Source organism: Macaca nemestrina, chromosome 2 (assembly GCF_043159975.1).
Source record: "Macaca nemestrina isolate mMacNem1 chromosome 2, mMacNem.hap1, whole genome shotgun sequence".
NCBI classification, from domain to species: Eukaryota; Metazoa; Chordata; class Mammalia; order Primates; family Cercopithecidae; genus Macaca; species Macaca nemestrina.
The window spans coordinates 163,175,460-163,200,767 of NC_092126.1; the positions used below are offsets into that span (position 1 = coordinate 163,175,460).

Below are 25,308 nucleotides of genomic sequence, written 5' to 3' on the forward strand. Positions count from 1 at the left end.
TCGATTGTATTTTTTACATTGGTGTTAGTTTGGCTGCATTTACCACTGCAGCTGGGGCCAGACAAGGGCTTAGGTATTAAATAGTACCAGACAGGTAGTAAGCACTGAAATAATTGTTCAATAAACAGCTGTCAGAGAATGTACTCCTTAAGAACAGGCTCTGTCTTATTGACTGTTGTATTCTCTGCACATTAACATAATGCCTGGCTCATAGCTAACACTTGCTTGTTGAACAACTGATTGTAGAATCTGTACTCTAAGAGCTCACAGTTTAATGAGGAAAGAGATTTATGTTCATTCATTCAACGTCCAGCAAATGTTTGCTGTCACTCTGACAGCAGTGATTCCCAACACAGGCCGCTTCTGCTTCTGTGTTATTAGGGTGTTAATAAGTTTTTAACATTGAATCAAGGTAATACTAAGAAAGAGAAACTACTACTTAATGATTAATAAACTATTTATTTAGGCAGGAATACATATAGTCATCATTGCCAGACTTAACATGAGAGCTGAAATGTTCGATCCAATTTGCCTTCCCGGATAAGTTTTTCTTTCTTATCCTGTATAGACAGAAAAAAAGTACATTAAAAACAATATATTCTGCCAGTTGGCTATATTAGATAAAAATAAATAATAAAAAAGACAAGAAAAACTGCATTTTGGCACAACCCATGATACAACTGACAAAGAGAATGAAACACTCCAAACCTAATTGCAATCCCGCTGTCTAAAGCCCAGGGAGTGTGCGAAGAAATAGTAATCTAAGGAACTAAAGAGACAGTAAGAAAATGCTCCTATTCAAAAACATCTTACTCACATTTTAGTCATTAGAAATATATTATCCCACTTAAAAGCATACACTGACAGCAAAATGCAAACACTTTCTGGGAAAGTGTGGACTACCTTTCTGCTAAGTAGATCATTTACTAGATAATCAAAATACACGAGCTCTAATGGGAAAGCAGATGGGCCAGTTAAAGACAAAGCTAGATGAGTGGGCTCCAGTGGCAACACAATCCTGGGGGCTGCAGCTCAGGCTTTAGTACCAGATGTGGAACAGTTTGGTGCCAAAGATCAGCTTGACTTTCTCTACAATCATATACCCAGGCTGCTGATGGCAGCTATTCCCCACAGGCAGCTTGTGCTTCTCTGTCCCTAGAGTATTAATAGGTTTTAACATTAATTCGCAAAATGTGACCAACGTAAACAGAATTCACACAAACAGGAAACGCACTAAATGATTTATGTATTCTGCTAATACTTCACCCAATAAACATCATCTTTTTTAAAAACAAATGAACTAAGAAAAATAGACAAAGGTAACTGAAAACTTTGTTTTAACTCCTGCTGGAAAGGAATAAAGATAAAAGAAGAGAGGAAGGGAAGGCAGCGTACAGCCCCAAGGTGGGAGGGGCACTGGTGGAGAAGGAGCTGCAGCTGGCCCCTAGCGAGGGACCCTGTCACTCAAATACTAAACATCTGGTCTGAATACTTACCCTGTCAGCTTTGATAATACAATACAGGAAGATGAGGGGCCCGATTCCAAACAGAGCTCCCAGGAGTGAGTTTTTAGGAGTAGGTCTGAAATTAGGATAGACATTTATTCTTGCATAGGTCCAACGAAACAAGGCAGGATTTTCCTAAAATTAATGAAAACAAAGAGCTATAGAGCTTAAGAAGGATCACATTGAGAAACAAATTCATAGGGACTTCTGTGAAGGAGCACAGACACATTTTGTTCTCTAGAACAGTTAAGGGTATATCATGAATACTCCTAAACAGTTTCAGGAAAGATCTTTCATTTCTGGTGTTTTTCGAATTCTGATGATCGTGTTCAAATCCTCCAGTATGTAGAAGGCTCATATCACCAATTAGCTTTCTGTTTACTTAAGAATCCTAATCTTTAAACTCTCATAGAAGCCACTTTTTCTCCTTTGTCATTTTTATCTATTCTTCTCTGGACTGTTCTTAGCGTCATTGTCAAGTGTGACCATCAGAACCATGCAGTATTCCCAATGAAGAGAAACAGATTTCATATGCTCTACCATGCTTTGTATTTTGTTTCCAGGATCCTTTCTAATGCTATTACCAAAATAGTCTTTCCAGGCTACAAATAAGCTGTAGGAAAATGAAGGAGGGGGTAGGCTAGCTGAACTGTAAGTTTTTTAAGCTGACTTGACTGATATTTTAAAAGCATTAATTCAGACATTTCACACTATTAAAAGTTTTGTAGAAAGGTCAAAGTTGTTAAAGAAAAATAATCAGACTGTCTTGGTTAAGAAAATAATTGTCCATTTTCATATATTTATACTAGAATAACTATCCATGGACAGCAAATCTACCCACAAAAACATAATTAAATTTAATTAGCTAAATGCCCAAGTGATTTTACAAAATTAGTCTCCCCAATTAACTGACAGATAAAAATAAGCAAATAAAATCAGCTTTCAGACTTTAGTATATAACATGCATATTCAAGGTCCTAACCAACATCAAGAAGTCATGATTTGTAGAACTAAAATAATTTCACAGTCATATTTCAAACTAAATTACAACAATTTTACCCTGAGATAATCAGCTGCAGCTCAGAAGTTTTAAAAACAAAAAAACCAAAAAAACTTTATAATGGAAATGCTCCTGGTTCCTTTCAGTCAGACTGAAATTCCTCAAGGGTGTAGGCACTCACTACTATATACAAAGTCCCAAAATATCTTCTGCTGTTCTAGAAACTATTGATGTTATCACAGCACATTAAAATGAAAGCACATGCAAGTTTTCTGCAGCATTGTTTATTATTATGCCTATACTGCCAACAAGAAGAAAGAGGGTCAAGACACAGATGTAGGTCCAAGAGGATGTTAAAGCTCAATAGCTGAAAGGATTAATGCATCTATTTTTACATCCTTTCTGCTATAAATGTATTTGAATGACTATCAAATGGCAGACTTCTCAATCTGCTAGTCACCTCTCTGTGCTTTAATATCTGCCAGATCTGTCTTCCAGAAACAGACATTTCATTTCATAAAAATACCAATTGCCCCATGAACATAGTTCATTAAGCCCAGTAATGTTACTAAGAGAGGTTCCAAAAGACACACTAGGAAGAGTTTTCCTCCTCTGACATCACTAAAAGTCCAGTGGACTCTCAGTAGCATCTGACATGGTGAAAACTCCTGGAAATCATTTCTTCACTTGACTTCCAGGCCCACACCTGTTTGGATTTCCTGCCAACTCTATGGCCATTTTCTCTTCATCTCTTTGCTCTTTTCCTCCACATCTCCCCAATCTCTTAATATTGGACCTCGGACCTCAGACCTTGCTCGTCTTTCCTATCTACACTTACTCCCTTGACAGTGTCAAGGGAGTAAATAATCTTTAAATAATCTATCTAAAGGCTGATGATTCCCAACATTTTACCTCCAGCCCTGTAACTCCACCCTGAACTCCAGACTCAATATCCAACCAACTGCTCAACTCTGACATACGGTCTATCAGGCGTCTAAAATGTCACATATCCCAAACTGATTTCCCAATAGTCTACTCCACCTCCATACCTTCTCCTCTCACATTCCTGTGTTTCTTAGTAAAAGGCAACTTCATTCTTAAAATCACTTAGGTCAAAAACCTTGGAGTCATCCTTGACTCCTCTTTCATACACCACATCCAGTCTATCAGCAAACTTGGTTGGCTCTACTTTTAAAATACACCCAGAATCTACCATTTCTCATCGCCTTCTGCCACCACCCTGGTAGCCACTATCAACAGATTGGATTACTACAAAAGCCTCCTAGTCTCCCTGATCCTGTCCTTTTCCCCATAGTCAATTCTCAACTAAGCAGCCAGAGAACTTGTTAAGTCCAGATCACGAAATTCCCTATTCAGTAAAAGTCCTTACAATGACCTACGAGGTCTGGTGTGATCTTGTCCCACTCTGCCCTCACCTTTCTCCACTTTAATCACAATGGTCTCTCCAGTGTTTTTCAATTAACCTGACACTCTCCTGCCTAAGGGCCCTTGCACTTGCTATTCCCTGATGCTACTTTCCTAGAGAGCTAGGTCCCTCACCCCACTTCTTTCAGATCTTTATTCAGATATCACCTTCAAACAGAGGCCTTCCCTGAGCCTAAGATTGTAGCTACCTCCCTGCCCTACTACTCACTCACACTCCAAATCTCCCCTGCTTTTTTTTTTAAATCATTTACCACTACCTAATATGTTAAATGATTTTAATTGTTTAACTTGTTTCTTGTCTCCCCTACTAGAAAGTTCGTTCTACAAGGACAGGAATTTTTGCCTGTTTTGATCTCCATTGTTATCTTGGCATGTAAAATAGGGCCATAATAGACCCTGAGCAATTATTTACTGATTCAATCAATCATTCTTAAAGAGTAGGCAAGATGACCGGGCGCAGTGGCTCAAGTCTGTAATCCCAGCACTCTGAGAGGCAGAGGCAGGAGGATCGCTTGAGTTCAGGAGTTCAAGACCAGCCTGGGCAACATGATGAAACTCCATCTCTATAAAAAATACAAAAAATTAACCGGACGTGGTGGCGCATATCTGTGGTCCCAGATACTTGGAAAGCTGAGGTGGGAGGACAGCTTGAGCCCAGGAGGCAGAAGTTGCAGTTGAGCCGAGATCGCACCACTGCACTCCAGCCTGGGTAACAGAGCAAGATCCTCTCTCAAGAAAAAAAAAAAAAATTAGGCAAGACAATTTACATGTATTGATTAATGAATGATAGTGTCACACACTCATTTAATCAACAAAACCAAAGAGACTGGTAGTATTACCTCTATTTACACATGAGAAAATTGAAACTACCCTGAGGCATAGAGCTAGAAGATAGAAGATCTTGGTTTCAGTTTCAGGTCTGACTGAGGCCTTATTCTCTTTTAATGCATCACACTAACACATCAAACCCAATCATGTGAGTTTGTAATAAATGTGTCTTTCTGCACCCTCTTCCCAAGTTAACAAGGTTCTGGCTGGAGACAGTACAGCCTACTAGTTAAAAGCAGACGCTGTGGGTTACACAAACCAGGGTTAGAATTTTGCTCTATCACCTGCTAAAGGGGCACCTCTATATGACCTACTTGTCCTTCCCACGTTGTCTTCTCATCTGTAAAATGGGGACAGTAGTAGAGCTTAATTATCCAAATAGTTGTGATATGTAAAGTTTACCACAGTGCCTGGCACACTGTAACTTTCATTCAATCCTCATAACTTCCCAAAATTCCAAAACACCAACGCAACGTGTGGGAAATGTCCTGTTCTGTTAACATCGTATTTGACCTATTTAGCTCCTGTATAGAAAACTATCTGATAGAAGCATACCTGTTAATTACCAGTTTACTGGGCATATACTATGTGCTGGGAATGTTACACAGACTATCTTATTTAACCTCATAATTCTATAAAGAATGCACATCATTTATATATGAAATCAGGAAACTATAATTCAGAGGAGTTAAAGTTGCCCAAAGTAATAGAGTTAGCCAATGAGTAGTGCTTTGGGTTCTGACTCCAAAGCCTAGAACTTCAACAAGCTGCAGGGTCTTTAAAAGATGCAGGCTGAAGGAATCACTGTATTCTCATCAGGAGAGAGCAGTACCCCTATGAGGTGTGAACTGAAAAGTAAACACCAGCTCTTTAAAATTTTATATATATATATATATGCATATATAGAGAGAGAAACATTTTCTGAACACGCCTTACGAACTAGGCACTGTGTTAGGCCAGTCACACGCTCTATCTCATTTAATCCTAACAGCCTGATAAAAGAGTAAGCACTATATTACGCCCATTTTGCAGACAGAAAATCGAGGGAGGATAAGCAGAGTGAGTAACTTTCTTAAGGTCACGCAGGCAGGAAGTGATCAAGGATTCAAACCGAGTCAGGTCTGACTCCAGAGCCGGTCCTCTCGAGGGCCAAGCTCTGGCAAAGGTGAAAGGGTAGTGAGTTGGCTAGGCCTTGAAGAAGACCTGCGTCTGCGATACTGATCGGGAACGGTGGCCGACACATTGCGTGGTCTCTCTCGGTCTCTCCCAGGACTCGGACCCTATTCCCGCCCGGCAGGCCCCGCACTCACGATGAGCCCTCGGCGGTTGGGATCGTTGTACTGAAGCAAGTACTCTCGTTTCAGCCGGGCTCTTATAGCCAACCGCTCGGCTTGCGCCCGCCGGGTTTCCAGAGATGTGTCGTATTCAGCTGGGTCGAGGCTCTCGGGCAGAGTGGCCAGGTGCGACGGCTTATACTTTGAGGTCGACATCTTGGCGACCCAGGGCACAACTGCGCCTGCGCGATTCTGAGGCCCTTTGTCTTTATGCGGACCTTCAGCTTCAGGAAGCGCGCCTGCGCGTTAGCAGAGGTTGGCGATGGCGTTAACAAGGAGCTCCGCCTCTTTCTCCTACCTTCCTGAACACGGCTGTGTTTGCTCAGTGATATGCGCATGCGCGAAGTGCTCTTCTCGCGTTTCGACCTGCCCCACCGCCGCTCCCTACCTACTCATCTGTCACTCGGCTGCTTCTTCCTACCAGCCTTGTCTCTACTGACACAACCAGGGCCTATTATGTAAAGCTGAGCTGTGTGGGACTAGCTGTGGAGTCAGAAGTCCGGGTTTTCAGTGTGGGTCTAACAGTGCTGTGTCACTTGGATAAGTCACTTAACGTCTCTGAGTTTCCTTTTCCTTATCCTGGAGATAATGACTCCTGTCCACCTAGCAAAGTTGTTGTGAGGATTAAATAAGCTAACAAATAGATTAAGCAGAACAGAATTCCCTACCCAAGAAGAAGAGAATAAGCTTTTCTGTACGTTACCATGCTAGATTCATACAAGATTAAGTGTAAGCTTATTTTTCACAGGTAAGAAATAATGATTAATAGGACAAATGATGTTATAAGAGAAATGTTGCCTGACTGACTATAGAAGGTCAAGAAGAAAATGAGGTATTGAATAAAGCTCATGAGGAAATCATCTTAGTTAAAATACTAAAACCTCTTGCCTAAAATCCTTAGCACTCTTCAGATGCAAATAAATTAAAAACATAAAGATGTGAAAATACTCATAGGGGCATTGTATCTTATTGTAAAAGACGATCTGGGGCGAAAACTGAAGTAATTGGAAATAAAACCTTCTCTATCCTTGCTGTCCTTCCCTCTCCCCCAATTACCAAGGTGAAAAAGCAACTTCAAGTTTCACAGCAGGGTCTTTGGGTTTCCCTCCTCAGGGGAAAAAATGTAAACAATATTTCCATAACTCGGGCAAAGAAAGATGGATCAAAAGAGAGCCCAGCTTGGCTGAAATGTCTGGAGGCATGTAGGTATGTTGGAAAATGGTTGCTAGAAAAGGGACCTAGAAAGTGTTGGCGTTTGAAATGATGAGAAGCAGCACTGCTGTCAAATTTATTCAACATTTTAATACTGTTTTAAAATGTTTATTAAGCACCCACCGCGTGAAGCACACAGCACACTAGTCAGTGTTAAGTCAGTCTTCTAGGCTCAGTGGGGGAAATCCAGACAAAATGGAAGATGAGGTGTTTGTCTTCCAGGTGCTGACAATCAAGCAGTACAGAAAGAACGGGCAGAAATGGTAATATTTGCAAAGTAGTCTAATGTCCAGATGAATATAGAGCAAAATGGACTCATGAGAATGCAGGCTGAGGGAATGTAGAATAAATGAACACAAGACGAGTTACTCAGACTCAATTTTAAAGGAGAAAAAAAAAAAAGGAAATTCTGACTTGTTCAAAGGTGTTTTGAAATATTAAGAAAATAATACAATAGGCCGGGCGCGGTGGCTCAAGCCTGTAATCCCAGCACTTTGGGAGGCCGAGACGGGCGGATCACGAGGTCAGGAGATCGAGACCATCCTGGCTAACACGGTGAAACCCCGTCTCTACTAAAAAAATACAAAAAACTAGCCGGGTGAGGTGGCGGGCGCCTGTAGTCCCAGCTACTCGGGAGGCTGAGGCAGGAGAATGGTGTAAACCCGGGAGGCGGAGCTTGCTGTGAGCTGAGATTCGGCCACTGCACTCCAGCCTGGGCGACAGAGCGAGACTCCGTCTCAAAAAAAAAAAAAAATAATAATAATACAATATGAAAAGCAGGAGCAGGTTATAAAATTCTAAAGACTACATAAAGTTTCAGAAAGCTGTGTAGATTAGACACGGATCTAGGAAGGAGAGCATGTAAAAACAATAAAAGGATAAAGGAATGAGTCCAGCGAGTACGAACTGACGCGGGGAAGGCGAGCCCCAAAGTGGGGCTTAGGCAGCCCGGGTACTTGGCTTTGCCGAGGAAAGAATTCAAGGGCAACCCGGAGGTAGAAGAAAACAATTTTATTGAAGAGGCGGTGTTCCAGCTTTGGTGGTGTCACAGCCGTGACTGCTCCTGTAGAGTAGAGCCACCCCATAGGCAGAAAGCACCAGCTCAGACCAGCTTTCAGTCACATCTATACCCACATTTATTACCACTTTTAATAACACGCAGATTAAGAGGCAGTTTGGCCGGGCACGGTGGCTCACGCCTGTAATCCCAGCACTTTGGGAGGCCAAGGCGGGCGGATCACGAGGTCAGGAGATCGAGACCATCCTGGCTAACACGGTGAAACCCTGTCTCTACTAAAAATACAAAAAATTAGCCGGGCGTGGTAGCCTGTAGTCTCAGCTACTCGGGAGGCTGAGGCAGAAGAATGCTGTGAACCCGGGAGGCGGAGCTTGCAGTAAGCCGAGATAGCACCACTCCAGCCTGGGCGACAGAGCGAGACTCCCTCTCAAAAAAAAAAAAAAAAAAAAAAAGAGGCAGTTTATGCAGACATTTCTAGGCAAGGGGTAGTAAATTTTGGGTCATCAGGTCATTGCCCTGGAAAGGGGTGGTAACTCCCGGGTGTTGCCATGGCAATGATGAACTGACACACTGCTGTGCCTATCTGATGGAAAGCGGCTTCCACCTCCGACCTGTTCAGGCTAGTGCTCAATTTGGTTCGGTGTCCTAGTCCTACCTCCTACCTCAAAACCAGCTGACTAGGTTAAAGATTTCTTAAGGTTACTATAAAGAGAGAAAGCTTTGGATGACTTAAAGTAGCTATTACCACACTTGCCTGATTATCACGAGGATTGCTTATGATGAGTGTTAAAAATAGGGAGTTTAGCCAGGTGTGGTAACATGTACCTGCAGTCCCAGCTACTGGAGAGGCTGAAGCCAGAAGATCCCTTGATCCCAGGAGTTTAAGTCCAGCCTAGGCAACATAGTGAGACTACACCTCTTAAAAAAAAAAAAAAAAAGAAGAAGAAGTAAAAATAATTAGTAAATTAAAATATGGAAAATTTTTTTAACTCCTAGTTCGTGTCCTCCACCTGGAGATTCAAAACTGGTATGGCAGAGGAACCCAAGAGTCTGTATTTTTTACAATTTCCAGTGGGGGAGTGGTGGTATTAAAATATATTGCAGGCTTGTAAAACAGAGATGAGTACAAAAGGTCTTTCTTTTCCAAAGATAATTGGTACCAGAAAAGACCCTCTTACAGTGAATCCATTAAAAATAGAGACGTATATTCCATGGTGAAAGAGTGAAAGAAAAAGACTTGATTTGAACTTTATATTAAAAAAAATTCAACCAAAACTTATAAAAATGAATTTATCTTATATTTAACACGTTAGGTTACAGTTGCAAGTATGTGCTAATTCTGGTAACTCAAATGTTTTGGAGGAGGGACATAATTTTTTATATGGCTCATTATCCTTCATTGTGCATTTGATTTTTGCAGCAGGGTCTTATTTGCAAAAGTTTTGGAAGCATTTATCTAGTTTTCCCGAAGTCCTCTCTTAATCCTTTGAAATCAGATTATTTCCTTTTGATGTACTGATGTCAACATCGTTCTCATTGATTTTCTCTTTTTCATTTGTTATCAGGTCCAACTCTGTGAAGTCCTCCTTTATTAATGACTTTGCATGTGGATCCAGCAGTTTACTAACATCAATTTCAAGGTCATGAAATTCCACATCTTTTGCAAATTTGCGCTTTTAATTTGAAATAGATTTCAGTTGCATTTGAGGGCTGGATATTTCCAAGTGAACGACCAGGATTTTGATAGAAGTGGGTATAGGCCCTAAGGTTAAAAGATTGGACAATTTAAGTGGGGAAAAATTTCACAAGTTGTCATTTCATCAATGAATATTTCCTGTTTTGAAGCCTTTTACTTCCTAAGAAACCTCCTAACAGAATTTATCAGGTCATGGGTTACAAGGACAAAGTATATGTACCTGTGTTTGGCTGGAAGAAGGGGGATGATGTGGTGAAGTGAAGAAGGAATGCAGATGGGAAGGGGTGGTTGAGTTATGTTGATAGGGCAGTGTTTTGGGGAACAGGTGGATATAAAAACTGTAAGAAAGGTGACTCCAGAAAGCACTGTATTATCTTGCATTTTCCTCTATAGAATACAGTATTACAACAAGCTTGCCATCTGAAGAGGTAAACAAAGTGGATGCAGTCAAAATACATAGGAAAAAACATAGAGGTATATCAGAAAATTAATACAAATATTTTATTATTTCTTTTATATATTTCATTTTGTGATGTTTATGTTTTAAATTTATAATTTATTGTGATTTTTCTCATTTATATCTAATTGTATTTGTAATTTTGTGTAAGTTTTCTTAAAGACGCTTCCTCCAAAACCTGGATCTTCCTCAAACCTGGATCTTCCTGTTAGTCTTATTAAGGCTGCAAGGAAGAGACACAGAGTGCTATGTGAATTAATTTAATTGGTAAGAAGATCCAGGAACATGGGGTAGCAAGGACAGTCATCTGTTTGGTTGCCTCCCAATATTGGAATGAACAGCAGCCCTAAGGGAGAATAAGAACAATATTTTAGGGTTTTCAGGGTCCTACTTGAGCTTGATAACCCACTTTGTATTTGTTTACCTAGCACTTACTCTTCTTCCAAAATAAGACATTACTGGGTCAGTTTGACACTTCAATCTAGATTGCCCCCAAAGCACCACATGGGAGGTTGGCTTTCATTGTATCCAACTCCTCTGTAGTTCTGTTGACTTGGGCACTGTCCAAGTCATCAATTCATGAATTCATCCAATTCATGAATAAGCATACAACTGTTTTCACCCAATAGGTACACCTAAGTCACAGAAGTTTATGATATTTAGAAAAGACCCATCTAGGACTACTTTCTTCCTACGTGGTAATGTATCCAGCAGGCACTTTGAGACTACAAGGCCTGTCCATGACAAACATGTGTTACTTTCTATGTGTTTTTACTATGGCTTTGTAATGTCTTGTTATTTCGTGGGGCAAATCCCTCTGTTTTATTATAGTTCAAAATTGTCTAAGTTACATTTGTTCCTCTTCTCTTTCAGATGAATTTTACAATTAAGTTATCAAATCTTATGAAAAAATCCATTGAGATTTTTATTGGAATTGCACTAAATTTATAGCTTGACTTGGAGAGAATAGACATCTTTGTAAATATTGTATCTTCCCATCGTGATCATTAGTCAGATCTCCTTTCATGTCCTTCAATCATGTTTTGTAACTTTCTCCATAAATAACTCTTGCCTCTTTAATACAGTAATAGATTTTTATTGCTGCTATTGTTTACTTTTTCAATTTCATCTTCCAGTTGGTTATTGCTGGGATATAGGAATATTATTGATTTTTATATACTTATCTTGAAATCAGTAACCTTGTTAAAATTTTTATTAGTCCTATTAGCTTTTCTTTATATTCCTTAGGATTCGTCTATGTAGTCAGTCATATCTCGTGCAAATAGCAGTCTTGCCTTTTCTTTTCCAAGTCTTAAACTTATTTTCTGTCTCTCTCCTATTGCATTCTCTAGGACGACCTGTAGTACAATGTTGCGTAATAGTGGAAATAAGGGATCTCCTATCTTGTTCCCAACTCTAATAGAAAATCATCTGGGGCCGGGCGCGGTGGCTCAAGCCTGTAATCCCAGCACTTTGGGAGGCCGAGACGGGCGGATCACGAGGTCAGGAGATCGAGACCATCCTGGCTAATATGGTGAAACCCCGTCTCTACTAAAAATACAAAAAACTAGCCGGGCGAGGTGGTGGGCGCCTGTAGTCCCAGCTCCTCAGGAGGCTGAGGCAGGAGAATGGCGTAAACCCGGGAGGCGGAGCTTGCAGTGAGCTGAGATCCGGCCACTGCACTCCAGCCTGGGCGACAAAGCGAGACTCCGTCTCAAAAAAAAAAAAAAAAAAAAAAGAAAATCATCTGATATTTCACCATCATATATGATGCTTACTATAAGTTTTGACAGAAACCCTTTATTGAGTTAAGAAAATTCCCTTATATTCCTTGGCAAAAGTTGTTTGTTCGTTTTTTTTTTTTTTTAAATCATGTATGGGTGTTTAATTGATCAAATGCTATTTCAACATTTTTAAGATCTATTGTTCGTTTTTTTCTCTATTAGTCTATTAAAAAGGCAGATAACTTTGGTAAGTTGTTTTGATGTGGAGTTGTTTTGCATTCTGGAATTAATCCTATGTCATGGCCATGATGTATGTTTCTTAATATGCTGATTAATTACATTTGTTGGCATTTTACTTTGAATTTTGTCATTTATGTTTATAGGTGAATTGGCTCTAAAGGTTTTTTTTATCTTATTTTGTTCTTGTCTAGTTTTTTTATATTTACATGAATACATGGGATATACTTCCTTCTTTTTTAATGGGGGTAGTATATTTACATGAAATGAGTTAGATAGATTTCTCTTGTTTTTTTTTTTCTTTTTTTAACTCTCCAAAACAGTTTGTATAAGATAGGACTATCTATTTGATGAAAGCTTGGTGAATTAACTTGTATAACTATCTGGGCCTTCAATGTTTTTTTCAGGGGAGATTTTTGGCTATCATTTTAATTTCTGTAATGGTTGTTGGTTTGTTCAGTTTTTCTCTTTCTTCTTGAATTGATTTTGATAATTTATATTTTCTCAAATATCTTGTTTTAAATGTACTGCCATAGAGTTTCTGATCTCATCCTATGAATTTTTTCAACCTCCACTGTCTTTATAATTATGTTCCTCCCTTTACTTCTAATATTATTGCTTTTTCCTTCATCCATTCTGCTAGAGGATTGTCTACTTTGTCTTTTAATAGAACCCATTTTTAAGATTTTATTTTTTAGAGAAGTTTTAGTTTCACAGCAAAATTAAGAGGAAGATACAGAGATTGTCCATATACCACCTGTGCCCTCACATAGATAGCCTCCCCCATTATCAACATCCTCCACCAGAGTAGTACATTTGTTACAGCTGATGAACCAACATTGACATCATTATTACCCAAAGTCCATAGTTTACGTTGTGGTTTACTCTTGGTGTTGCACATTCTATGTATTGGACAAACCTATAGTGACACATATCCAATGTTATAGTATCATACAGTTTATTTTCCCTGCCCTAAAAATTACCTGTGCTCTGCATATTTAACCTTCCTCTCACCTTCTCACCAACCTCTGGCAACCACTGATCTTTTTCTCTTTCCATAATCTTGCCTTTTCTAGAATGTCAATAGTTGGAATCCTACAGTATGTGGCCTTTTCAGATTGTCTTCTTTCACTTAGAAATATGCATTTAAGGCTCCTTCATATCTTTTCATGACTTGATAGCTCATTTATTTTTAGGGCTGGGTAACATTCCATTGCCTTCAGGTACCAGAATTTATTCATCCATTCACCTACTGAAGGACATCTTGGTGGCTTCTAAGTTTGGGTAATTATGAATAAAGCTACTATAAACATCCACGTTCAGGTTTTAGTGTGGATATAAGCTTTCAATTCCTTTAGGTAAATACCAAGGAGAATAATTGCTGAATTGTATGGTAAGAATATGTTTAGTTTTCGCCGAGCACAGTGGCTCACGCCTGTAATCCCAGCACTTTGGGAGATCAAGGCAGGTGGATCACCTGAGGTCAGGAGTTTGAGACCAGCCTGGCCAACATGGTGAAACCCCTTCTCTACTAAAAATACAAAAATTAGCCAGGCATAGTGGTAGGTGCCTATAATCCTAGCTACTCGGAAGACTGAGGCACAAGGTTGGTTTGAACCCGGGAGGCAGAGGTTGCAGTGAGCTGAGATCGCACCACTGCACTTCAGTCTAGGTGATAGAGTTAGAATTTACCTCAAAAAAAAAAAAAAAGTATATTTTGTTTATAAGAAAGCATCAAACCGTCTTCCAAAGTGGCTATACCATTTTGCATTCCCAAAAGCAATGAATGAGCATTCCTGTTGCTCCACATTCTCTCCAGCATTTGATGTTGTCAGTGTTCTGATTTTGACAATTCTAATAGGTGTATAGGGGTGGCTCATTGTTGTTTCAATTTGCATTTTCCTGATGGCACATGACATGATGCATCTTTTCATGTGTTTGTCATCTGTGTGTCTCCTTTGATGAGGTGTCTGTTAAGGTCTTTGGCCCAGTATTTATTTATATAGTGTTGGCTATTCTGGGTCTTTTGCTGCTGCATATAAACCTTAGAGTCAGATCGTTGATATCCACAAAGTAAATTGCTGGAACTTTGATTGGGATTCCATTTTGATTTAGTTAATCATTTCTAATCAATACTTTTTCCTCTCTTCTGCTTTTCTTGCACTTACTCTAATGTCTTTCTTCCAGATTTTTAAACCGAATGCTTATCTCGTTCATTTTTGTTTTTATGCTTATAATACATGCATATTATCCTGTACATTTCATTTAATTACATCTCCACAAGTTATTATCATTTTCATTGGTATACAGTTCTGAGTATTTGATAGTTTCCTGTATGATTTTTTTCTTAAGTCACAAATTCTTTAGAAATGCATTTTTTGCTTTCCAAAATTGCTTTTCTTTATAATTATGTTCCTCCCTTTACTTCTAATATTATTGCTTTTTCCTTCATCCATTCTGCTAGAGGATTGTCTACTTTGTTTTTTAACAGAACCCATTTTATTGTTAAATTTTAATTTAATTGTATTATTGTCAGAGAAACTGGTGTGATATCTCTTTGAAATTTGCTGAGTCTCTCTTTGAGACTTGATCTTTATTTGCTCTGGTTTCGTTTGGCTTTTTAAAAAAACAAGTCATTTTATGGAAATTTAACATACACGTAGAAAAATACAAAAATTTTGTATATTCTGTTATTAGAAAATGAACTTACCTTGTAATCATACATAGTCAATGTATATAATAGTTCCATGTGAGCTTAAAAAGAATATATATATTCCGTATTTATTGAGTGCAGGGTTAGATCAAGCTTGTTAATTGCGTGGTTTGAATCTCTCATACCTTTATTCATTTTGTCTATTTCATCTATAGAGATGTATTATAATCTCCCAATGTCATTGTGATTTGTTAATTTCTCCTTGAACAAAAGTAGAGTATACAAGATGAATTGAAGGTGAAATGGAAGCATTTTAGTGGGAATGCCTCTGTGAATTGTTTGTATATAAAGACAAAGTAACTCATATATAATGCTTTGCTTCCTCTATCCATTCAGTGTGCTGTATACAAACCAGCCAAGAAAAAAAAATTCTGCCCAAAATATACAGTACACTTAGAAACACATCTGTCAGGTAGACATCCAAAAGCTTATGAATATTACATTTTGCATTCCACTTCTTCAGAGACAGTCTTTTCATCCTAGTGTTAGCATATATCTGTTCTTATTGCTAAAGTCACTTACATAAGCACATATTTGTACTTGAAAGGAACAATACGTTTCCTACAAAGGGTAAGGTGACATTTTCTTGCACATTTTCAATTTAAATATAAAAGAGAGTTAATCCTCTTAGCTGAGGCTATGTCATGCTTTCTTATTTGTGATAAAGTATAGTCCTATCATCATCTTTTCCCTGGGGAGAGAAGCAGCTTCTTAGTTGATTTTCTTGCATACATCTACTCTTGTCATACTCTCATTCCTTTTCCATACAGCAGCCAGAGTGGCCTTCTTAAATATAAATGATCCTATCACCCCCAATTAAACCCTTACCTGACTTGTAACACCCAATGGTGGTCTGCTTCCTGTCTCTTCAGCAGTGCTTGACTCCATGTTCCTCATCACTGTCTATGCTTCAGACATGCTGGCCTGTTTTCAGTTCCTTCTTTCCACAGGGCCTTTGCACTTACTCTTTGCTCTACCTTAAACACTACACTCTACATTCCTATTCGTCCTTCAGAACTCAATTCTATAGCCCCTTAACTAACCAACAAGGTCAAATCCCTCTACGAACTTTCATAGCAATATAGGCTTCTCCTTCATAGTACTAACTGCAATCCTAATTATGCATTTTTAAAATTATTTAGTTCATCTCTGCCCCCATCCCAACGAGAATGCAGGCTCTTTGTAGACCAGGACCACATCAGACTTGGATCCACTGCATCTCGACACTAGCACAGTGTTTGGTACAACATAGTAGTGGTGAATGAATGAATGACTAGTTGTCTTTCTTCACTTCCAGGTAAGTCTATTCACCAATGTGCCTACACCCCTCTTGCTGCCTCTGCTTTCATCCCACTCTCACCTCCAGGGTGTACTTTATACCCACCACCCCTCAACCCATACACACATACACCCCCCACCACCACACACACACACACACACACACACACACACAAACACTCAAAATTCAAGTCTAACACATTGTCTAGTAATGTCGATTGTGATCAAAGATTTATGTGGATACAGAGGAGGGGAGTTATATGACAAAGCAAAATGCCCCAATGATATCTTTTTAATATCTCTTATTTGCTTCCTACCAAGTTCTTATCTCTGTAGCAGTAAGAGCTCTCATTCCTCTTCTCCCCCACTCCATAAGTCTGTTCTGGGAGCCCCACCAGCCAAGCAGCCTCCTCCTCCACCTGAATCTCAAAGTTCACAGAGCTATAAGTTCATACCCAGCAAAACAAAGCCCAACCATAGGCCAGGCCATGACTCCCCGGTACTCAGTTCATAGGGCCATTTGCATTTTTAGAAATTTGGATTGGAACATGTCATCTTTTTTTTCATATCTTCTTTTGCTTGATAATATTCTTCCCTCCATCAGTGTTATCTTGTACCTTCCCTGCTGCCTATGGCTGACTGAAATCTTACGTCTATCAAGGTCTGCTTCAAATGCCTCATTCTCTGGAAATCTTCCCTTATGGCCCCCAAGTAGAGGTGATTTTTCTCTTCCCTAAATTTGCATCCTACTTCTTTTATTCTATTTGATATTACGGGCAATTTTGTACTTGTTTTTTTTCTCCCTCTCCTTAAGAACAATTTCTGTTTCTTACTCCACATGTCTCCTGAAGAAACTGGCCCAGGACTCGGGGTGCATGGCAGGCCGTAATGCTGGTTAGGTTATAAGGAAACTTTTTATATTTTTCTCCCATGTTGGTTTAAGTTTCTTTAAGAAAGCTGCTGAATTTCATGTTCCTAAATGACAGATATTCAATATTTCAATTTCAGAATCAGCTAGAAGAAACCACTAGCCCCTGCCAAGGAATTCTGTAGCTATTGTGGGTGAGTGTAGTATAGCTTTTGATTTAACAGTCTTAGAGAGATGTTCTCTCTCCAGGTAAAATATATCATTGAAATTTTTGCCTGGGCTGACTCTGAATTTCTAAAAATGCAGCACAGGCCTGGCCTCTGAAAGACTATTATTTACAGAATCTAACTCTTGTGACTTGTTAAATATACCAAGGATGGCTAATTAAAAATATTGGCTTATGAATTTAACCTCCTGAGGTCTCCTATCTTTTGGTTCAAGCTTGGCCTCAGCAGCAGCAGGCTGATTCCCAGAAAATCAATTCAGTGGAAGCCAGTTTGTGAATGACCACTTCTTGGTGTGGCAAGGTGACCTAGGGCCAACCACAGCAAGTTAAACTGAAGGTTGTGGAATATACCAAACTTTGCTAGACCTATTGCTAGAGTCTGTATTCTGCCATCATTGGTATGATCTTTAGGTGAATAGAGTTCTTTTTTCTCTCTCTTTTTTTTTTTTTTTTTGATATGGAGTCTCAAAAAAAGCCTGGCACCCAGGCTAGAGTGCAATGGCACGATCTCAGCTCACTGCAACCTCTACCTCCCGGGTTCAAGTGATTCTCCTGCCTCAGCCTTCTGAGTAGCTGGGATTACAGGTGCCTGCCACTGCGCCTGGCTAATTTTTTGTATTTTTGGTAGAGACGGGGTTCCACCATGTTGGCCAGGCTGGTCTTGAACTCCTGACCTCATGATCCACCCACCTTGGCCTCCCAAAATGCTGGGATTACAGGTGTGAGCCACTGCGCCCAGCCAGGTGAACAGACTTCTTAGTGTTTCATAGTCACCTGACCAAGGAAAGGGGATGGAGACCCAGTGATGAGGTTTGCTTAATGTGTATATGGCTAACTTAGGGCAGCCAAGGCGTAACTTAGTATCACTTGCTCAGAGTTCCTACCAAATTATACTTAAATTCTCAACATGAATTATCTTTAACTTCCTTTGTTCTTATAAGCATTACCCTGGATTAAAGAAGGATAAAAAGTAAAATGAAGTTCTTTGGGGGTTTTAAAGCATTTTTTCCATTCCAAAAGTAATACATTTCATTATAGGAAAATTTTAAAATAGAATGAAAAATTAAAATATTTGAAACCCAACTTTCATCAGCCTAAGGACAATCACATAACATTTTTGACATTTCTTTCTTCCAATCTTTTTTCCACACACAGGATGTTTTAGAAAATTGTAATTATCCTATGTGTATTCTATATTCTGCTTTTTCAGTTAAATTTTTTAAATAAACAGTTTTCCATAAACTTTATTATGGATAATAACATCCATAAACTATCCTATGGACATATAATACTCCAACAATAGGAAATAATTATAATTTACTTAATTATCTTCTTTACTTGACTTTAAGGTTGGTTTGCTTTTTTTTGAGACAGAGTCTCCCTCTGTCACCCAGGCTGGAGTCCAGTGGTTCTATCTTGGGTCACTGCAACCTCCATCTCCTGGGTTCAAGTGACTCTCCTGCCTCAGCCTCCCAAGTAGTTGGGATTACAGGCGCCCGCCACTACACCCAGCTAATTTTTATATTTTTAGTAGAGATGGAGTTTTGTCCTGTTGGTCAGGCTCATCTTGAACTCCTGACCTCAGATGATCCACCTGCCTTGGCCTCCCAAAGCACTGGGATTACATGTGTGAGCCACTGTGCAAAGCCCTAAGGTTGGTTTTCTAAAAAGCATCAGTAAGTACTTAGATAAGGAAACACCACTTTTTAAAGCATTTTATGTTTGCTTATGGAATTATATGCTTTTTTACAGTTGTATTTATCTTTGCTTTCCACCCAGTTGCCTCTTCTAGGTGTTGTGCCCACCTCCACCCTTCCTGTCAACTGTCAATGCCTCAAGGCTGTGGAATAAACAGACACGATGCTTTCCTGACAGTTCTCACTTGGTCTATGAACTCTATCACTCTATCGTCCCTGCCCAAGGAGGCATGCTGTTAATTTTTCTTGGTTTAAGCTCGTCCTCAGCAGAAACAGGCTGATTCCCAGAAAATCAATTCTGCTGAAGCTAGTTTGTGAATGACCACTTCTTGGAATGGCAAGGTGACCTAAGGCCAACCACAGCAAACTAGACTGAAGGCTGTAGAACATACCAGACTTTGGAGTCAGATACATGGAACGTCACACCTGGGCCCTTCTCCCAATGCCCCTGGAATTGATCACTCTATGGTCTATAGGCAGAAAACCTGACCTCTCCAACCTGAGTTCCTTCATCTTTGAAATGGATGCCTAGAGAGCATTTTGGAGATAAAATAACAGCAGGTACACAAAGGCCCTGACCATCGTGGTAAGGCATGATGGAGGGTCATGAGATGCCTTCTTATGCTCTGGAAAATGGTGGAAGGAATCACATGGCTGGCAAAAAACATATGAAATTCTACATCTGAATCTTGGTTTCTTCTCTCTTTGAAAATCCAGCTCCTTACAAGTCTATTTTTTGAAAGAACCAGCCTCCTTTTCTTCTAAATATTCTAAATATATGAAACCCAACCAAAGTTTCAAAACACACTTTTGTGGTTGTTCTTTCACAGGTGTTAAAGACAATTGGATAAGATATCCTGCCAAAAGCATTTTAAAAATACCAGGGTAACTTCTATTTTTTTGTTATGGAAACTTCCCCCACACAAAAGTAGAGGAAATGGTATAATGGACCCTCTGTATTCATTCCCAAGCTTTATCATTTTAAATATTTTGTCCATGTTGTTTTATCCATCCCCCTACATATACCCTTCATTTTTCTTTTTGCTGGATTATTTGAAAGCAGTCCCTCACAGTGTTGTATATTATCCATTAAATACTTTGGCATGTATTTTTAACAGTTAAGGAGGTTTTTTCCTACATAACCACAATGCTATTATCACACGTAACAAAAGTATCAATAATCTCAGGAGCATTTTAAAAATAGTCTTCTGGAAAAAGCAAGCCAAATAAGTGAGTAATAGAGAATTTCAAGCACTATGGTAAGAGGTTTGGGAAGATGCTTTTGGCAAAGGGGGCACTTTCATTTTTGCAAATGACATCACAGAGCCAGATGTCACTTTCTCCTACATATCCGAAATTGGATTTACTTTCTTACCCCTGAAATGTATTCTGTAGTTCAGTGTAAGGCATCAGTATCCACCCAGGAGCTTAAGCAACAGACCCAGAATTCTTGTAGAGTCTTTTCTCTCCCTCCTTTCTCTCTTACCCCTCCATTTAACCGGTTTTTTAAAATCGTGATAACATTTAACACAGGATCTACCTTCTTAACAAAATTTTAAGTATACAATACATCATTGTTGACTATAGGTACAAGGTTGTACAACAGCTCCCCAGAGCTGATTTGTTTTGCTTGACTGAGACACAATGCTCATTGTTAGTGATTCCCCATTTCCTCTTCCTCCCAGCCCTGGCTGCCACCATTCTATGATTCTATTAATTTGAATCATAGATACTTCATCTTAGATATTTCATATAAGTGGAGTCATGCAATATTTGCCTTTCAGTGACTGACTTATTTCACTTAGTGTAATGTCCTCAAGGTTCATATATATTGTTACACATTGCCAAATTTCCTTTTTAAAGCTGAATAATATTCCATTGTATGTATGTACCACATTTTCTTTTTATCCGTTCATCTGTTGATGGACATTTAAGATGTTTTCACATCTTGGCTATTGTGAATAGTGCTGCAATGAACATGGGTATACTAATATCATTTTGGGATTCTAATTTCGATTCTTTTGGATAAATATCCAGAAGTGGGATTGCTGGATCATATGGTAGTTCTATTTTTAATTTTCTTAGGAACTTTCACACTGTTTTCCATAGTGGCTGCACCATTTTGCATTCCTACCAATAGTACATGAGGGTTCCAGTTTCCTCCACATCCTCACCAGCACTTGTTATCTTTATATATATAAAACAGCCATCCTAGCAGGTGTGAGGTGGTATCTCATTATGGTTTGATTTGTGTTTCTCTGATGATTAGTGATGTTGAACATTTTCATATGCCTGTTGGCTATTTGTATGTCTTCTTTGGAGAAATGTCTATTCCAGTCCTTAGCCTATTTTTAAAATTAGGGGTTAGTTTTTTGTTGTTGTTGTTGTTTTTTTAATTATTACTATTGAATGTAGGAGTTTCTTATAATGAAGTTCTAAATCTCAGAGTGAATATTTCTCATAGCAACCCCCTCTTCTCCATTCCCACTTCTGTTCCCTTTGTCTAGTGCACATTATCCATCTCGACACTGAGGTACTGAATGGTATTTTTTTTTTCTTTTTTAGATGAGGCTTTTGTCATGTTGGCTGGGCTGGTTTTCAACTCGTGGCCTCAAGTGATCCACCCACCTCAGCCTTCTAAAGTGCTGGGATTATAGGCATGAACCACCACACCAGCTTCTGAATGGTCTTTATCCGACTTCCTCTGGAAACAAAACCTGGAACATGGATTCTACTATAAATAGTTCATTTGAGAGGTGATCTCAGGAAACCCTGGGAGTTGATTCAGAGAGCAGGACAGGGAAGTGGAAGAAGTCAATAAAGGACGTGTTACTAAGCACTGCAGAGCTCCATGCCACTGAGAAACTCCACTGGAGCTCCACCTCACTGAGAAACTCTAAGACACAGAGTAGAATACGACTTAGAGTTATCCCAACCAACAGGCAAGGAAGCTGGGGTGTTTACCCATCAACTCTCCCATTCATCATTGTTTGAGGGCTGATCTCAGGGACATCAACTACCCAGCACGTCTGGCCTGCCCTCCTGCACTGTGTATGGGCTGTGCATGCTGCCAAGCCAGAGCACAGAGGGTCACAGGCCTTGGGAGTGTGGGGTGCATACTAATTGGATGTGGGTGGGTCACTGACAGCACCACTGCATTGCCTCCCTTCTCCCTTTCCCAACAGAGGCCTGGGATAACTTTCCGAAGTGCAAATCTGATTATGACACTCCCCTAGTCAATTAAAGCATATGTGGATGATGCTAAAGATCTACCTTGCTTATTTCGCCTGATGCAGGTGACTGGAGTGGTGCCAAGCCATCTGACCCTGGGCACCTTTGGCACACCTTCTGCAGGTGGTCAAAGCTTGGACTGGATTTTCAGTAACTGTCTGTGAATTAAATGAATAGATAGCTTTATTCATATATTTATAATTAAAACCTGTTTATTTACAGAACAGGTTGGGAAGGGAAGAGATAAACGATCGCCTGTGGTTTGGGGCCCAATGGTGCAGCCCCTCTCCTCTCAACAGCTTTGCTGACCCCTTCTCGACAGTGCAGAGCCTCTCCCCTGTGCTTCTGTCACTGCACCAAAGCCACTCGTGGCAGCACTTTGTTCTTCTTTATGCAGTCACATTATCTGGGAATCTCAATGTGATTTACAAGCTTACATAACTTCCCAAATGAGTCAGCATGCTCATCAAGAAGGCAGCATGGTGTCGTGGAAAGAACAGGGCATTTGGTGCCAGATAGAACAAGTTCAATTCCTGCATCTGCCACTTCCTAACTGTGTCTAGACAAGTTATTCTACCTCCCCCAGCCTGTTTCTTCCTCTAACAAATGGAGATGAGAATATCTACCTAGGAGTGTTATTATAAGGATGAAGGGAGGTAAGAAACACTCAGAGTGCGATCAGCATTTGCTTCTCCCATCCTATATCCTGATTTACACATCTAGCAGCAAATACTTGAACCTTACTGACATGTAGTGAGTAGAAAATGCTGATTTATCTTCGTCTGCTTTTAGCACCAGTGAATTTTCGATGAAAGTTTAAATCACTTATTTGTAAAGGAAAAATTGGTCTTGCTCTACTCTGGGCAAAGCAGGCACAGTGCATGTGAAATAAATCAGCACCAGAGAGGGATGTGGTGCTCTAGGTAGGGCAGGGCAGGCACAGCCTGGCTCAGGCCTGGCCGGACTGCAGTGGCAGCCAAAGATCACTGGCTTTCAGAGGAAACTTTGGGAGCATGCAGTAAGACAGACAGCCTGACAAACAAAATGTCCAGGAGAGGATGTGGGATCCAATCCAAATAGCTGCTTACCACAGTGGGAAGCGATTAGGAATGGTGTTGCAGAATGCCTTTCGCCAGACAAAGCAGCAGCATATGAATGAGGATGCTGCTGTGCTGGTCAGGGCTGGGGATAGTTCTGGAACTGTTTTTCTCAAGCGGTTAAAACAAATGCAAGCTTAAAAATAAAATAAAATAAAATCCCTGGTTAGCAAATAAGTACTGCTACAAATGTTCTTCCCTGCCGGTCACAACATTATTAGGGCAGGAGTAGCAGACAAGCTCATTTCCAGGATCTTTATAGCCAGCATAATACATAGCTTGCAGTCAGCTGGGGGCAGCAGAGAGAATATTTATAATTTAGAGGTGATTGGTTGGCATGTCCATGGAGCAAAGAGGTAGCTAAAAAAAAAGCAAGAGCCGATCTTTAAACTCAGACACTCCAGAACGTTAGAGCTGGAAAGGATCTTTCAGATCATCTAGCTGGTCTGGTGATTTTTATATACTGACAACAGCAGAACTTTTCTTTTAAATAAAATCTTATGCAGACTGTACCCTTTAAAACAAATGAAAGGAGAGCTGCTCTGAGTAGGGGAGGGAGGGAGACAAGGGGGCAGTGTGGTTCTGGGACGGCAGCCTCTGAGCCTTCACTGTAGGTCTCCAGTGGTAGCCCGGAAATATGTCCTGGAAGTCCTGAGGCCCCACTGACCACAGCTTAGGCTCACAGAGGGCAAGTGACTGGTCTAGGGTTACTTAACAGAATTGGAACTAGAACGCAAACCTCTTGATTTTAAGTTCCTTGTTCTCTGCTAAAAACCATCTCTCCTTCAAAAAAAAAAAAAAGTATCTGTAAAGATAAAGTTACCTCATGACATAGCTTATTAAAGTAAACGAGAAAGCCAGAGGCATGTGATTGTAAACACTGGCTTTGAAAAGGATCCAATTCTATCTTCTTCTCTGCTGGACCCAAGGGCAGCTTCTTATTACATTTATTTTTAAGACTTTTAGCATAGAAGTCACAAAAACCAAGGAGATTTACTAAATTAACGGTCACTTAAGCCAGGACGAGTCTAACCAGTTTGTACCTGTTAGAAAACAAAAACTTAAAATCACAGCTTAGTATCAGAAAAGAAATTCTTTTGACTATATTGGCACAATAAGAAAGGAATGTGAAATGCACAGCAGATGAAGGGGCCAAACCCGGGCTCTCAGGCGGTGGAGCCCAAGGCATTTCAGACTCTTGCCTCCGTTTACCGTTTGTGAGAACTCAGACAAGTCACAACCTCTCTGGACCTCAGTGTTTTCAATCTATAAAATGATTAAATCATTAAGGCTATTAAAGGACAGTATGCAACAGAACTCGGACATAGAACTTCCCAGTGAGCAGGGTCAGGTGGTGCTGTGCCTAATTAACATGCAGCAGAAGTCTCTGTGCCCAAGGCCGAGGGCCTGGTAGTGCAATTAATACAGAAGAGAAAGAAGGAGGGAGGAGGGAAGCAGGCAGAGAGGAAAGCAGAGCCTCTCCTTTCATGCTTCAGAGGACAGGACTTTGGTCAGCAGCATCCTGCACATTTATGTGAGGACTATTCCCTGGAAGTCCTCTAAATGGCAAGATAAATGACATGTGCATATGATGAAAAGTCAGTAAGGACATACACCAAAATGCCAACAGTGTTTTTACTGGGTTAAATGTTTATGAATGTCCTTTGCTTTCTTCCTTTCTTCCCTTCCTTCTTTCTTTCTTTCTTTTTTCTTTCTTTTTCTTTCTTTCTTTCTCTTTTTC

General features: G+C 39.9%; 1 protein-coding gene and 1 long non-coding RNA gene across 3 annotated transcripts; one reads left to right on the forward strand and one right to left on the reverse strand.

Annotated features, from left to right (window-relative positions):
* Positions 1–439: 439 nt before the first annotated feature.
* Positions 440–6,378, reverse strand: LOC105470317 (NADH:ubiquinone oxidoreductase subunit B4). The gene is made up of 3 exons (XM_011722177.3): positions 6,090–6,378; positions 1,497–1,640; positions 440–560 (listed from the first exon to the last, which is right to left on the reverse strand). The coding sequence occupies exons 1-3, from the start codon at positions 6,267–6,269 to the stop codon at positions 498–500; spliced, it is 387 nt and encodes a 128-aa protein (XP_011720479.1). The 5' UTR covers positions 6,270–6,378; the 3' UTR covers positions 440–497.
* Positions 6,379–6,477: 99 nt separating this feature from the next.
* Positions 6,478–22,489, forward strand: LOC112424694 (uncharacterized). 2 transcript variants are annotated; one of them, XR_011620324.1, is made up of 5 exons: positions 6,478–6,861; positions 10,433–10,513; positions 17,457–17,510; positions 19,322–19,800; positions 21,805–22,489. It is a non-coding gene; the product is annotated as an uncharacterized lncRNA (long non-coding RNA). The 2 variants fall into 2 exon arrangements; XR_003015555.2 differs by lacking the exon at positions 21,805–22,489 and having other exon boundaries at positions 19,322–20,241.
* The last annotated feature ends 2,819 nt before the right edge of the window (positions 22,490–25,308 follow it).